Below are 16,713 nucleotides of genomic sequence, written 5' to 3' on the forward strand. Positions count from 1 at the left end.
TCTGCTTTCGTCCCTTTATCTTTTTTTACAAATAACAAACACAATTTGGTGATTATATTTTATTTGAGAATACAGCAGAATATAATGACATATGAAAGTCAGAATGTGACTAAAGAAGAGATTAAGAAAGATAAAAATGTAACAAACGTTAAGAACAGTGAACATTATTGACACTTTGACCTCTCCATGGTCTGGATGAAGTCTTTGCCCTGATGAGTGACTTTACAGCCGTACTCCTTGTGTTTGTTGTACTCGGAGGTGGACAGGCTAAAGAAGCTGCTCTTCATGTACAGGTTATCAGCCTGTTTGCTTTCCGTTGAAGTTTGTATTCCGCTTGTCCACTTTGCCCCATCTACTGTCCATTCCACAGACACAGTCCTGGGGGTATATGCACTGATGGCGCAGACCATGGTGGCTGTATCTGTCTTCAACTCCTCTTCGGAGGGACCATAGATGAATACACTGGGCGCCTTCACTTCACCGGCTGTTGGACAAACAGTCTGCGTTAGTAGACTTTACTTTTAGAAAATAATATACAACATTTTCTTGTACTTTATTGTTTTTCTTCTCAGTTGATGTTTATATGAATGTTAAAAAGTTATAAAACAAAATGGCTAATTTATGATATAGTAAGACATAAATTGTATAAAATATATTATCCCATAACTCTACATCTTGCTCCACAGCAACTGGAGAGATCAAGACTGAGAGCAGAAGGGCTATATGTATTACTGAAGATTATTATTAGAAATTATCAGTAACCTGTTTTCTCACCAATGTGTTTAGTACGTACTGAAGGTATACAGAGACTTGTGAATAGTGATATGTATGGAAAGCTGATTAAATACTTACAATATAGAGAATATATAACTGGTTATAATTAGTAGTAATACTGTATATAATAAACACATCTGAGGAGTTCTACTTTTTATGTTAAAATGATTGCAGGTCGTATCTAAAATTTGTACATTTTGTGATAAATCGCCACGTGATAATGGCAGCAGCACATTTCTCTGGTCTGTTATCTACATGTGTATTTTAGATGCTATTGTCTCTCTGGGTGTAAATGTGCTATATATTGTATCAGATTTTTATTCTCAGCATTTACAATAGATGTACACTGATAATGCTTGACCTGTATTCACTGAAATCTGTTAATCATGTGAGAATATTGTAGACTTCTGCCACAAATATTAATTTTACTGTTAACATGAGAGAATTGTTTTACATTACCTTTCAATTCAACCGCAGAGCAACATACTAGTATATAGCTAAGTATTACTGCTCATCTTATAGTGAAAATCAGTAGGGACACAACACACACAATTATGTTATATTATATAATATAAAATAATTTATTATTATATATATTAATATAAAATAATATATAATACATTAAATTATATATATATATATTATATATTATTATATATTATTATAATAACAACATTAAATATTAAACGTAAAGTATAGCGATTTTATACTTTTTAAGCTAATGGTTAGAAGTTGTTCTACTTTGTCAAAATAAAAGATCAATGCTAGATGTATATGTTTGATAAACAGTGGTAGATGGTAGAACTGATAGTATAGGATCATCTTCTAAATACTTGTTATAAAAGGAATGTTAAAAATTAAAAAGATATTTTATTATATAAAATATTAACATTTAACTATTTTCCTAAAGAAGAAGGTAAAGGACAAGGACAAATATTGATAGTAATTATGGTACTTACTGAGAACATTAAGTTGGGTTCCTTCTCCAAAAATCCATCACAGTGTTACAGACCTGTACAAAAACTGTATCGTATTGTTACATAGAGAATGGCTGATAGGGGTGAAGTCAAGATGAAATTTGATGGTGTTGAATGGTGTATGGGGAGATGATTGCTGCTTATATTATAGACAAATAGTGCTCTATTCTGTGTGTGGTTCAACGCTGGCATAAGCGATCTCTACATGTAAAGATCAATAACCAATGCTATACAATCAGACCAACATCAAACTAAACTGATGCATGTCAATGGCCAGGTTATTGGATTGAAATTTGTCTCATCTTACAGAAAACTGATCTAAAAATCTGTCTACCAATTATTATTGTAATGGTGTATAAATTTCATCTGAACGATAACTTCATTAGGGATCAGAAAGTTTTAGGAAGACTGTAATAGGAAAATGAGAAATACTATAAGTCTATGTCAACAAATTATGTATAAATGGCCAACTCAGAGCAATTTCAGTCCTCCGTGTGATTGTATACTATATTTTCTCTTATTTACCATGTGCCATTTTTAAAGATGGGGTTTGTTGTGGGAGATGGGCAGGTGATATCATTAAGGCACCCCTTATTGATGTATACCTCATATTATATGAAGCATTGGAATGATCATTTCAATCCACCAAAAATGTAGATAGAAAATTTACATCAGGAATTTACTAGTTATTTGCTGAAAATACTGTGACAGATGTGATATTGTAGGTGATGTAATAATGATCATTTATTTCTATATTTAGTAAGGTGCAACGTAGGATTGTGTAAAACATTGCAGCCCTATAAGAGGTTATGTTATTCTTAGATTCCATATAACACTGTATATTGCCACAATTATGTGTTTGGCCACGATTACCATTTCTGGGCTTATCTATGGAGCTGAACTCTTATGAAAAACTGACTGATATTATGAGATCAAGAGAAAACAATAATGTGATTTTTTAATAAATAAAGCAAAATAAGAATGACACATAATGTCAACTTGAAGTATTGCATGGTTATTGTATTTATCTCCTGTATGTCTATTAGAGTTCAGAAAAACCACTTGCAGGACGTTGATCCAGTGGTCACATTGGTCCTCTATGGCAGTCAGACCAGAGTTCTGCCAACTTCCCCAGGATGCTGTCAGGTACCAGGAGGCTCCCAGTGTTCTGGTCCGGATGCTATCAATTACTGATTTGGTTGCTGAACCAGGATCTTTCAAACAGTTTTGCTCAACTGTACAATGGACAATCTATCTATCTTTTGGGAAATATTTATACATTTGCAGTAGAAATATCTATATATATAATTGTCTAAGGGTTTTTCCGTCTGTCTGTCTGTCTTTCTGTCTGTCTGTCTGTCCTGGAAATCCCGCGTCTCTGATTGGTCGAGGCCGCCAGGCCTCGACCAATCAGCGACGGGCACAGCGACGATTATGTCATAAAGGACGTAGACATCCCGCGTCTCTGATTGGTCGATGCCGACAGGCCTCGACCAATCAGCAACGGGCACAGTATCGACGTAGATGTCATAATGGTTGCCATGGCGACGATGATGTCATAAAGGTTGCCTCAACCAATCAGCGACGGGCACAGTCTGCCGCGAATTCTGGAATCATCATTGTCCATATACTACGGGAACATGCATATTCTAGAATACCCGATGCGTTAGAATCGGGCCACAATCTAGTATGTATATATATATATATACATACCCACACACTGGTGGGCACAGACAGTAGAGGGACCCTGTGCAAAAATAGTAAACGTGTCCTTTGCAGCCAAATAACTCGTTATAATACACAATTCCACCTGCTTTGGAGATGGAAATGCGACCCCTTACCTTACCAAAGGAGGGCAACAAAATTAATAAAGGGGATGGGAGAACTACAATACCCAGATAGATTAGCGAAATTAGGATTATTTAGTCTAGAAAAAAGACGACTGAGGGGCGATCTAATAACCATGTATAAGTATATAAGGGGACAATACAAATATCTCGCTGAGGATCTGTTTATACCAAGGAAGGTGACGGGCACAAGGGGGCATTCTTTGCGTCTGGAGGAGAGAAGGTTTTTCCACCAACATAGAAGAGGATTCTTTACTGTTAGGGCAGTGAGAATCTGGAATTGCTTGCCTGAGGAGGTGGTGATGGCGAACTCAGTCGAGGGGTTCAAGAGAGGCCTGGATGTCTTCCTGGAGCAGAACAATATTGTATCATACAATTATTAGGTTCTGTAGAAGGACGTAGATCTGGGTATTTATTATAATGGAATATAGGCTGAACTGGATGGACAAATGTCTTTTTTCGGCCTTACTAACTATGTTACTATGTTACCTCATGGGTTGCACATATGTCCACCCCTGTATATATTATACAGTATATATATGTGTATCTTATAGGGATAGGAGATCCATGGTCCATATAATGCATAGGTGTGTATTATGATGATAAATAGACTTGGTACAATTTGATATAGTATGTATATTTATAATGACGATATGTTTTTATGTGCATAATTGCAATTAAAAAGAAATAAAGTGAAAAAATTGACATCAGTCTGAATAACGTATCATTTGTTTTTTTTTGGCTAGACTTATGAAGACTGAGTTGATTCTTGCAATAGTGTTTAATGTTTACGTCCTTTTATCTTACTTGCAAGTAACAAGAACAATTTGATAGAGATACAATTATTTTATTGGATAATACAGCTGAATAGCATGACACATAAGAAAGACAACATGTGACTAATATATTGCAATAGTTTCTATTAAAGAAGAGAGTTAGAAAGAAGAAGATATAGCACAGTTTAATAACAATGAATGTTAACACTTTGACCTCTCCATGGTCTGGATGAAGTCTTTGCCCTGATGAGTGACTTTACAGCCGTACACCTCATGTTTGTTGTACTCGGAGGTGGACAGGCTAAAGAAGCTGCTCTTCATGTACAGGTTGTCAGCCTGTTTGCTTTCCGTTGAGGTCTGTACTCCACTTGTCCACTTTGCCCCATCCACTGTCCATTCCACAGACACAGTCCTGGGGGTATATGCACTGATGGCGCAGACCATGGTGGCCTCATCTGTCTTCAACTCCTCTTCGGAGGGACCATAGATGAATACACTGGGCGCCTTCACTTCACCGGCTGTTGGACAAACAGTCTGCGTTAGTAGACTTTACTTTTACAAAACAATGTACAACATTTTCTTGTACTTTATTGTTTTTCTTCTCAGTTGATGTTTATATGAATATTAAAAAGTTATAAAACAAAATGGCTAATTTATGATATAGTAAGACATAAATTGTATAAAATATATTATCCCATAAGTCTACAACTCAGTCAGCAAATGGAGAGATCAAGAAGTGCTATGTATATTACTGAAGAATATTATTAGAAACTCACAGTAAACTATTTTCTCACCAATGTTTAGATGAAGTATTGTAGGTATACAGAGACTTGTGATATGTATAGAAAGCTGGCTACATTGACAACAGTGTAGTATGTACTTACTAGTAAATTATAAACATATCGGATGTGTTCTTTGTATGTTAAATTAATTACTGGTCATACCTAAGATTTATTTTTGTTGTGATATATATATTGAAATGATAATGACAGCAGCACATTTCCCTGGTTGGTTATGCAGATATAGATTTTATCGATAGTGTCACCGCCCTTGTCTCTCTAAATGAAAATGTACTATATATCTCACTACATTTTTATCAGAATTTGCAACACACATGTACACCAATAATGGTTGATCTGTGTTCACTAAAATCTGTTAATTATATGGGGATGATTGAAATATATCACTGATATTAAAGTTACTTCTCACAAGATATTATACTCTCACACATAATTATATTTGAGATCAACTACACATACCGATATTTAACTAAGAAACAATTAGTGTTCATCTCAAACACACAATGCATAATAAAAAACATAAAAACAAGCTGTAGCAATGTCATAATTCTATAGCTAATGGCTATAAATGATTAAAAAAATTTATATACATTTTAATATATATATATGTATATATATATATATATATGTATATATATATATATATATGTATATATATATATATATATATATATATATATATATATATATATATAGTAGAGGTATGCCAAATCTACATATTATAGAATACAGTGGCAGATGGCAAAATGTGATAGTATAAGATCATGTACTAAATACTGACCATAAAGAAATATATTAAAATCAAGACTATACTTGTATTATATAAAACATTAACAGTTAAGCATTTTGTTTTTAAAAAGAAACTATAGAACAAGTTATAATATTGAGTATTTATGGTACTTACTGAGAACATTGAGTTGGGTTCCGTCTCCAAAAATAAATCACTGTGCTACAGACCTGTACAAAAACTGTAAAGTCTAGTCACATACAGAATGGCTGTTAGAAAAAAAGTCAACATGAAATCTGAAGTTATTAATATGTTCACTGTATGAGATGATTGCTTCTTTTACTGTAGAACAGTTGCACTGAAATTCATGAGTGGCACAACTCTGACCTAAGAGTTCTCTAACATTAAATAGATATCTGACCAATTATTATCTATTGCCGCCGATATCAGACTAAACTGGTGTGTTTAACTGACCACGAAATCTGATTGTTATCCCTCTTATCTGCAGTTATTTAACCCCTTAAGCCCCGAGGGTGGTTTGCACGTTAATGACCGGGCCAATTTTTACAATTCTGACCACTGTCCCTTTATGAGGTTATAACTCTGGAACGCTTCAATGGTTCCCAGTGATTCTGACATTGTTTTCTCATGACATATTGTACTTCATGATAGTTGTAAAATTTCTTCGATATTACCTGTGTTTATTTGTGAAAAAAATGGAAATTTGGCGAAAAATTTGAAAATTTTGCAATTTTCCAACTTTGAATTTTTATGCCCTTAAATCACAGAGATATGTCACACAAAATAATTAATAAGTAACATTTCCCACATGTCTACTTTACATCAGCACAATTTTGGAACCAACATTTTTTTCTGTTAGGGAGTTATAAGGGTTAAAAGGTGACCAGCAATTTCTCATTTTTACAACACCAATATTTTTTAGGGACCACATCTCATTTGAAGTCATTTTGAGGGGTCTATATGATAGAAAATAACCAAGTGTGACACAATTCTAAAAACTGCACCCCTCAAGGTGCTCAAAACCACATTCAAGAAGTTTATTAACCCTTCAGGTGTTTTACAGGAATTTTTGGAATGTTTAAATAAAAATGAACATTTAACTTTTTTTCATAAACAATTTACTTCAGCTCCAATTTGTTTTATTTTACCAAGGGTAACAGGAGAAAATGGACCCCAAAAGTTGTTGCGCAATTTGTCCTGAATACGCTGATACCCCATATGTGGGTGTAAACCACTGTTTGGGCGCATGGCAGAGCTCGGAAGGGAAGGAGCGCCATTTCACTTTTCAATGCAAAATTGACTGGAATTGAGATGGAATGCCATGTTGCGCTTGGAGAGCCCCTGATGTGCCTAAACATTGAAACCCCCCACAAGTGACACCATTTTGGAACGTAGACCCCTTAAGGAACTTATCTAGATGTGTGGTGAGCACTTTGACCCAACAAGTGCTTCACAGAAGTTTATAATGCAAAGCAGTAAAAATAAAAAATCATATTTTTTCACAAAAATGATCTTTTTGACCCCAATTTTTTATTTTCCCAAGGGTAAGAGAAGAAATTGGACCCCAAAAGTTGTGCAATTTGTCCTGAGTACACTGATACCCTATATGTGGGGGTAAATGACTGTTTGGGCGCATGGCAGAGCTCAGAAGAGAAGGAGCGCCGTTTTACTTTTCAATGCAAAATTGACTGGAATTGAGATGGGATACCATGTCACGTTTGGAGAGCCCCTGATGTACCTAAACATTAAACCCCCCCACAAGTGACACCATTTTGGAAAGTAGACCCCCTAAGAAACTTATCTATATGTGTTTTGAGAGCTTTGAACCCCCAAGTGTTTCACTACAGTTTATAATGCAGAGCCATGAAAATTAAAATTCTTTTTTTTTTCACAAAAATGATTTTTTAGCCCCCAGTTTTGTATTTTAACAAGGGTATCAGGATAAATTGGAGCCCACAAGTTGTTGTACAATTTGTCCTGAGTACGCTTATACCCCACATGTGAGGGGGGAACCACTGTTTGGGTGCATTGGCAGAGCTCGGAAGGAAAGGAGCGCCATTTGGAATGCAGACTTAGATGGATTGGTCTGCAGGCGTCACGTTGCATTTGCAGAGCCCCTAATGTACCCAAACAGTAGAAACCCCCCACAAGTGACCCCATATTGGAAACTAGACCTCCCAAGGAACTTATCTAGATGTATTGTGAGAACTTTGAACCCCAAAGTGTTTCACTACAGTTTATAACGCAGAGCCGTGAAAATAAAAAATCTTTTTTTTCCCACAAAAATGATTTTTAGCCCCCCAAATTTTTATTTTCCCAAGGGTAACAAGAGAACTTGGACCCCAAAACTTGTTGTCCAATTTGTCCCGAGTATGCTGATACTCCATATGTGGGGTAAACCCCTGTTTGGGCGCATGGGAGAGCTCGGAAGGGAAGGAGCCCTGTTTTACTTTTTCAATGCAGAATTGGCTGGAATTGAGATCGGACGCCATGCCGCGTTTGGAGAGCCCCTGATGTGCCTAAACAGTGGAAACCCCCAATTCTAACTGAAACCCTTATCCAAACATACCCCTAACCCTAATCCCAACAGTAACAATCTCTCTACATCCTGATTTTGTTTTTTGCACTTTTAATACTTATGTATTTTAATTTCAGCGCACACTTAGGGACAGGAACAGTTCACAATTTAATGTTTGCTGCAAAATTTTGTAAGGAAATTAGATTCCACCAAAATTTAGACTCATAAATAGTCAATTATATCTTGTGATACTGTTAAGTTCTTCCCTTGACCACTGCTTAGATGTAAAGTACCTGCTTTGTGTTCTGGATATGAAAAGGAAAATACAAGGACTGCACCATGACTTTCCAACTTTACAGGAAACCTGTCAGAAGGAAAATGCAGTACAATCTGCAGGTACTTTGTTATTGAGCAGGGGAGCAGAGTAGATTATTTGTTTTTTTGATAAAAGTTTCAGTATAACGTGTGTTTTAATCATTTAAAGTTCTGTTTTTATTTTGTAATTTTCAGTCCAGTGGGCAGTCCTATGAGTGATTGGTAGCTTACTCTGTATGCGCTTGTATACAAAGAAAGCTGTCAGTCACTTATCGGACCGCCCACTGGACCAGAAATCCCAGGAAGAGCAGATAATTAAATGATTAAAGCACAAGGTATACACATTCTTTTCTCAGAAAAAAATATATATGTATTTGCTCCGCTCCCCTTGCTCTACAACATGATGCCTGTAGATTTACTGCATTTTCATGGTGCCAGGTTCCCTTTAAGCCCAACTGTATGTATTAAAGATTCCTCAAAAGGAAGACATAATTATTATTAAATTCAATATAAGTGTGTCATTACTAAGAGTAATGTATATCTATAAGAGGGAATGGTGGAAACCTTAAATGACAATGCCTGGATATGATTGGTATTGCTTTAGGGCTTCGGTAGATATCTAAATATCCCAACCTTATATATTGATTATATAATAAAAGTATACCATATACATGTCCATGAACAACTTATTTATTAATATTTTTAAATTCCAAGATTTGGTATTTTGGATATTGGATGTTTGTCTGTGTACTAACAACTATACACATTTTCTGTAGTATGCCACATTGTATGATGGGCTTTCAAAATAAGTAATATAACTAATAAAGTACAAATGTATAGCAACCAAACTATAGATCGACAATATTCCTCAAAGTAAACCAATACAGACACTGAATGAAGTTCAAATAATTTTATTTAAAGGTTCAAACAGAAAAAGTGATATTCTTTCTTAATGATTTTCAAATGAAAAGATGAAAGTAAAAGAACTGTTGGTGCTGAAAATATCAAAGTATAACAGCAGCATAGGAAAAGAAATGTTAGAAAAGAATAGTATTGTTCTGTAAAGTTGTATTTATGGTCCCAAAAACATTACTTCTTGGGCCACCAAGATTTAGATACAGTAAATATTAAGAACATGCAGATCTGTCCAGGGTTTTGACAATATCCTTTCCCTGATGCGTCACTTTACATGAGATCTTCTGATGTTTGTTGTATTCTGAAGTGGTCATACTGAGAAGACTACTCTTCATGTACAGGTTATCAGCCTGTTTGCTGGTCAGCGATGAATATATGTCACTTGTCCACTTTGTCCCATCCACTGTCCACTCTACCGACAAAGTGCTTGGCGTGAAATTGTTTATAGCACAGACTGTAGTGGCCATATCGGTTTTTAATTCCTCATCAGAAGGTCTGTAAATAATTACAGAAGGAGCCTTCACTTCACCGGCTGTTAGGTAAAATAAAGAGAAAACAATGAGGGCCAAGCATCCAAACATCACTTATGCTATGCATAGTTTACATGCACATTTCATATGGATAGATAGATAGGTAGATAGTGAGTTATGGTCTGTAATATATATATATATATATATATATATATATATATGTATACACCCAAACAGTATATATATATATATATATATATATATACATATTTATATATTTACACTCACACATCCATTTATCCAAAATAAATGCTATTTGTGCTTATGTATAATATATGATAGTCTCTCTCTCTCTCTCTCTATATATATATATATTAGAACATTTTATGTTTTAAATGACACACACACACACACACACATATATTGAAGAGAGAGGTAAGCAATATCTTGCTAAAAATATAAAACTTTTGAAAAAGATATACATGGAAACATAAAATGCAAGCAAAAGGCTTACAGAAAAATAAAAATTAGCGTTAGCAATTTTACAATACGATCAACTTTTTTTTAATAAAAACAGATCAGATGGCAACTTTTCTAGTTTTAAATAACCCCATAAGCCATATATCATATGTAAATTGAACTAATAAAATAGTTTGGTAATTCTGTGCTGTTAATGATAAGGTATTCTGCTTTTTAATACCTAATTGTCCTTTAAAATGTACATGAAATGTATGATTGATAGAAGCATAGTTAAAGAACCAGTGAGAATGCCCCTTCAAGGAACTATTGTCTCACATAGAGGTAAGGGAGAAATATCACTTTTCTGTTTTATTGGCAAAGCAAGATATTTTACATAATGTTACATGATCACTGAGCCTACATAATAGAGTATACTTGACTAAATAATAAATATCAATTCTGGCTGTAATAAATTACAGAACATATATTAATATCAAACAAATATACACTACAAATGTACTTACTGTTAATGTCTAGCTTGGTCCCAGTTCCGAAAATATACTCACTGTGTTACATCCTCATACAAAAACCATGCTACAACATATGTCTCATTTCTCTCTATCGGCCTAACCGACCACTGCGCTCTGCAAACGACTTTCGACTAACCTCTGCACTAATCCGTACCTCCCACTCCCGACTACAAGACTTCTCCCGTGCTGCGCCAATCCTCTGGAATGCTCTACACCAAGATATTAGGACCATCCACAATTTGCATAGTTTTAGGCGCTCCCTCAAAACACATTTGTTCAGAGCGGCCTATCACATTCACTAATCATTTTATGCTTGTGTGTGTGTGTAGCCCATTCACTATCTATATCCCCCACCCCCTGAAGATGGCTGGACCATCATTGTAAATACATCATTGTAAATACACACCTGTACTTTGTAAGCTCTCATGAGCAGGGTCATCTTGTTTTGCTTTAATTATTGTATTGCTAACGTTGTTACTTATGACTGTTGTGTTTGAAACTGTTAGGCTGGCGTCAAACTAGCAGTATTTGGTCAGTATTTTACATCAGTATTAGTAAGCCAAAACCAGGAGTGGAACAATCAGAGGAAAAGTATAATAGAAACATATGCACCACTTCTGTATTTATCACCCACTCCTGGCTTTGGCTTACAAATACTGATGTAAAATACTGACCAAATACTGCTAGTTTGACGCCAGCCTAACAGTTTCAAACACAACAGTCATAAGTAACAGCCTTAAACTGTAAAGTGCTGCAGAATATGTTGGCGCTATATAAATAAAGATTATTATTATTATATGTAACATTACATTTACTGGGCTTTACCAATGTGTAGTTATATTTTCAGTGTATGTCACTAGAGATGGGCAGATCCTGCAAAATTCGAATTCGCCTATTTGCGTTTTTTCCCCTGGAAATTTAGTTCGCAGAGAAGATAATTTCTACAAATTTAATGTCTTTTATTATGCTCTGGGTTTTCTCCAGACCCCAGAGAATAAGCCACATAATAGACTGCTCAAAAAAATAAAGGGAACACTTAAACAACAGAATATAACTCCAAGTAAATCAAACTTCAGTGAAATCAAACCGTCCACTTAGGAAGCAACACTGTTTGACAATCAATTTCACATGCTGTTGTGCAAATGGAATAGACAACAGATGGAAATTATTGGCAATGATCAAGACACACTCAATAAAGGAGTGGTTCTGCAGGTGGGGACCACAGACCACATCTCAGTACTAATGCTTTCTGGCTGATGTTTTGGTCACTTTTGAATGCTGGTTGTCCTTTCACACTTGTGGTAGCATGATACAGACTCTACAATCCACACAAGTGGTTCAGGTAGTGCAGCTCATCCAGGATGGCACATCAATGCGAGCTGTGGCAAGAAGGTTTGCTGGGTCTGTCAGCGTAGTGTCCAGAGGCTGGAGGTGCTACCAGAAGACAGACCAGTACACCAGGAGACATGCAGGGGGCTGTAGGAGGGCAATAATCCAGCAGCAGGACCGCTACTTCTGCCTTTGTGCAAGGAGGAACAGGAGAAGCACTGCCAAAGCCATTCAAAATGACCTTCGGAAGGCCACAAATGTACATGTGTCTGCACAAATGGTTAGAAACCGACTCCATGAGGATGGTCTGAGTGCACAACATGCATGGCATTTGTCAGAGAACACCAGGATTGGAAAATTCACCACTGGCGCCCTGTGCTCTTCACAGATGAAAGCAGGTTCACACTGAGCACATGTGACAGACATGACAGAGTCCTTCATCATCCTTCAGCTTGACTGGTCTGACAGTGGGTCAGTAATGGTGTGGGGTGGCATTTCTTTTGAGGGCCGCACAGCCCTCCATACGCTCTCCAGAGGTAGCCTGACTGCCATTAGTTCCAAGATGAGATCCTCAGACCCCTTGTGAGACCATATGCTAGTGCGGTTGGCCCTGGGTTCCTCTTAATGCAGGACAATGCCAGACCTCATGTGGCTGGAGTGTTCCAGCAGTTCCTGCAAGATGAAGGCATTGAAGCTATGGACTGGCCCGCCCATTCCCCAGATCTGAATCCAATTGAACACATCTGGGACATCATGTCTCACTCCATCCACTGTCACGTTGCACGACAGACTGTCCAGGAGTTGGCAGATGCATTAGTCCAGGTCTGGGAGGAGATCCCTCAGGAGACCATCCGCCATCTCATTAGGAGCATGCCCAGGCATTGTAGCCAGATCATACAAGCACGTGGAGGTCACACATACTACTGAGCATCGTTTCCTTGTCTTGAGGCATTTTCATTGAAGTTGGATCAGTCTGCAATTTGATTTTCCACTTTGATTTTGAGCATCATTTCAACTCCAGACCTCCATGGGATATTAGTTGTGATTTACATTGATCATTTTTAGGTTTTACTGTTCTCAACACATTTTCCTATATAATGAATAAAGATTTTCAACTGGAATATTTCATTCAGTGATATCTAGGATGTGGGATTTTAGTGTTCCCTTTATTTTTTGAGCAGTGTATGTAAAAATAATTAAAAAAAACCCTTTATATTCACCTCATTGCTGACCTCTCCAGCCCCTCCGCTGCTCTCCATCTGTTGTCCGGTCCTCACTGCATTTCTGAGCCCTCGTCGCACTTTCAGCTTTTATGCAGCCCAGCAAAGTTCTGCGCAAGTGTGCATAAGGTCACGGCGTCATGATGTCACAACATGCTTTGTGATATTCCCGGGGATGTCAAAGCAAGCGGCGGGGGATAAGAAAATGTGTCAAGAACCTGTCAGGTGGGGGTGAGTAATGGAGGGGCCAAAATTGTGAATATAGGGATTTTTAATTTTTTTTAAGCTTTTAAAGGCCTTTTATGGCTCAAAGAAATGGTGGTCAGCAGCCCCCATATTGCTGAATCTGCAGGTTAAAAAGATGAGTTGCACTGTTGAATGACACCATTTACATTTATGTAATGGAAAGTAGGAAAAATATTCCAAGCAGGAAAAATTGTGTAAAGGAGTGCAAATCCACAAATTTTTTATTTTGTATTTACCATATTTAGATTCATATTCATAGACCATATTTTATTTAGATATGATGTTTTGACTGCCTCTCATTGCATTATATTGCAGTGTTGCGGCAGCCGGAAATCCATAATTGTAGTGTTTCGATTTTTTTCTCATTACGCCGTGTACTGATTGGGTGAATTAATTTTAGGTTTAAATAGATTAATCTGGTTTTTATCTATTCACAGCATAGAAATCAACAGCACTGTATGCTCCTTTTTAGTGTTGTTTAAAAGTCCATAGGGGGTGCACATAGTGTCAGGCTTCAGCCCACCAACTAACTTGGTAGAAAACGTTTAACATCATGGCTACAGTCAGCCACATGATCTGTGAGAAAATATGTATGCAAGATCTCTTCTATAGAAGAACATTAAAACTAAATTAGGATATGGATTTCAAAAATCACATTAAACACCGGAGTAAATCCCAAGGTACGTTGTTAATTTATCTAACAATCAGATCCAACAAAAGAAGGAAACAGCAGTTCTTCAATGTAAAAAAAAATATTTTGCCTTCTTTAATTACCCATGGATCATTTCAGGTATTAAAGCCTTTCTCAAGCCTCAATGTAAAAGACTTTAAGATCTGAAATGTCGCACAGGTGACTAAACATGGCACTGAGTTTTCAAAACGTTTTGCGAATTGCTGCTTTTATATTTTTCTGTATTTGTCTACAAAAATGAATACTTTAACCTGGTTTATACTTCATATTCATAATTAAAAGGAGAGGTGCTTACCTCACTGAGTGACTCAATTCTGAGAAAAATCAATCCATTCTTTAGTTTTTGGAACAGAATTTTACCATCAGATTTTTCATTTGTTGTTCATTCCACTGTAAATGTTACCATCATTCCAGACACAACTGTAAAGATGTCCACACTTCGTAGATTCCTTTTAGATCTGTACTCACCTTGACATAAGTAACATTTTCAGGCATGGTAGTATGACAGTTGTTGCTGACAGGCAGGAGTTCTGCACCACTGACAGAGCGATCATATGCAGAACATGTGGCTGATCAGTATGGACTCTAGAAACTTTCAGAGAATTATGTGATAATAAAGGCACATTCTCTACTAAACCATGTGCAGTTACTAGTTACTAAAAAGGAACCTGGACACCATTGTACAAATATTTATGTTTGATGATTATAGTAATGATTTATTTGGAGTAGGCCTTTGCCCATAATTGATAACATTAGCTTTCTCTTAACTAAGAATCATAGATGGGTATAGAACAGACACTGGCAGAGATGGGTTGCAGATGGCGGATGCGGAGTACAGTATGGGTACCAACAGGTAGGTATAGAATACCACACTTTCTTGCTCTGGCACTTATGGTCCATGACCCCATACTCTTTACCGGCTTATATCTACCTACTAGCACCTACACAATTTTTTAGATCTAACTTTGATTATATGGTGGGCTCCTATACATATGGGACATACAGTACTTGTCCTCTCTTAGTTTTTTTTGGCTTGCAAACAATAAAATACTATACTTAGGACCTGATTACAGTCATAGGCACTTCTTTACTATTGATAGGTTTGTTCCTCAACATTTACTGTGGCATTCTCTAATTATGATCCTAACCTTGCATTAATGTATACCCACCTGCTAGCACCCATACTGTTCTCCACAACCCATCTCTGAGTGTGGGATATATACCCTTATTCAGAAGGTATTGGTATATCGTTGGCTCTTTAGTAACATACTGCTCCATTCCCTTGTGCCCTTGTGGCATGACACTCAATATGGATTTCTGTTCTGTTTCTGCCTGCCGGGGGTCTGTGCGGGCTGCCGGGGGTCTGTGCGGGCTGCTGGGGGTCTGTGCGTGCCTGCTGGGGGTCTGTGTGGGCCTGCCGGGGCTCTGTGTATGCTGCCAGGGGTCTGTGTGGGCTGCCGGGGGTCTGTGACAGTGATTGACACATTAACCAATGATGGGACAGTAGTAGTCCCATCATCCGGCTAATGTGTTGAATGTAAAAAAAAAATACTACATACATAGTACATACATACTACATACATACATACTACATACATACTACATACTGCATACATACTACATACATACATACTACATACATACTACATACTGCATACATACTACATATATACATACTACATACATACATACTACATACATACTACATACAATACATTCATACATTACATACAATACATTCATACATTACATACAATACATACATATAGACATACAGTACATTAAACATAGATTACATACTCACCATCACTTGTCACTTTGTTTCCCGAAGCAAGTGTTATCTGTAAAAAAATATTAAAATAACAAACAACCAATACACTCCCTGATCCGCAGAAATCCACGACTGTCCCACGATGATCTCCCGTGGAGAATGGCAGCATCAGCTGATGCGACCGCTCTCCAAGGGCTCCAGGAATCCAATGATGGGAGGACGGTATCCTTCCACACTGTATTTCTCCGCCGCTGTAAAAAAATAGTCCCTAGTGTCACTTTTGGCATTGCTGTGTGAGAAATTTTCCCACGCAGCAATTGCCATAAA

General features: G+C 36.8%; 4 protein-coding genes across 8 annotated transcripts in view; all 4 read right to left on the reverse strand.

Moving 5' to 3' along the window:
* Positions 1 to 16,713, reverse strand: part of LOC138670016 (immunoglobulin lambda-1 light chain-like) — a 348,412-nt gene that overhangs the window by 11,444 nt on the left and 320,255 nt on the right. For 2 of the 3 annotated variants that reach the window (XM_069756996.1, XM_069756978.1), the window contains exon 3: positions 1,734 to 1,769. In XM_069756996.1, coding sequence (XP_069613097.1) covers positions 1,734 to 1,769 — 36 coding nt within the window. Of the gene's footprint in view, positions 1 to 44; positions 485 to 1,733; positions 1,770 to 16,713 lie in introns of those variants that run through there. The other variant, XM_069756987.1, reaches the window with a different exon arrangement.
* Positions 1 to 16,713, reverse strand: part of LOC138669991 (immunoglobulin lambda-1 light chain-like) — a 773,781-nt gene that overhangs the window by 4,603 nt on the left and 752,465 nt on the right. The window lies entirely within an intron of this gene.
* Positions 4,425 to 16,713, reverse strand: part of LOC138670007 (immunoglobulin lambda-1 light chain-like) — a 310,472-nt gene continuing 298,183 nt past the window's right edge. Inside the window, exons 3-4 of the mRNA XM_069756968.1 lie at positions 6,079 to 6,114; positions 4,425 to 4,892 (exon numbers count right to left, since the gene is read on the reverse strand). Coding sequence (XP_069613069.1) covers positions 4,576 to 4,892; positions 6,079 to 6,114 — 353 coding nt within the window. The 3' untranslated portion in view covers positions 4,425 to 4,575. The remainder of the gene's footprint in view (positions 4,893 to 6,078; positions 6,115 to 16,713) is intronic.
* The window catches only part of LOC138657503 (immunoglobulin lambda-1 light chain-like), a 46,384-nt gene continuing 39,321 nt past the window's right edge, over positions 9,651 to 16,713 (reverse strand). The window contains exons 3-4 of the mRNA XM_069745283.1: positions 11,124 to 11,158; positions 9,651 to 10,202 (exon numbers count right to left, since the gene is read on the reverse strand). Coding sequence (XP_069601384.1) covers positions 9,883 to 10,202; positions 11,124 to 11,158 — 355 coding nt within the window. The 3' untranslated portion in view covers positions 9,651 to 9,882. The remainder of the gene's footprint in view (positions 10,203 to 11,123; positions 11,159 to 16,713) is intronic.

This window comes from Ranitomeya imitator, chromosome 1 (assembly GCF_032444005.1).
Source record: "Ranitomeya imitator isolate aRanImi1 chromosome 1, aRanImi1.pri, whole genome shotgun sequence".
NCBI classification, from domain to species: Eukaryota; Metazoa; Chordata; class Amphibia; order Anura; family Dendrobatidae; genus Ranitomeya; species Ranitomeya imitator.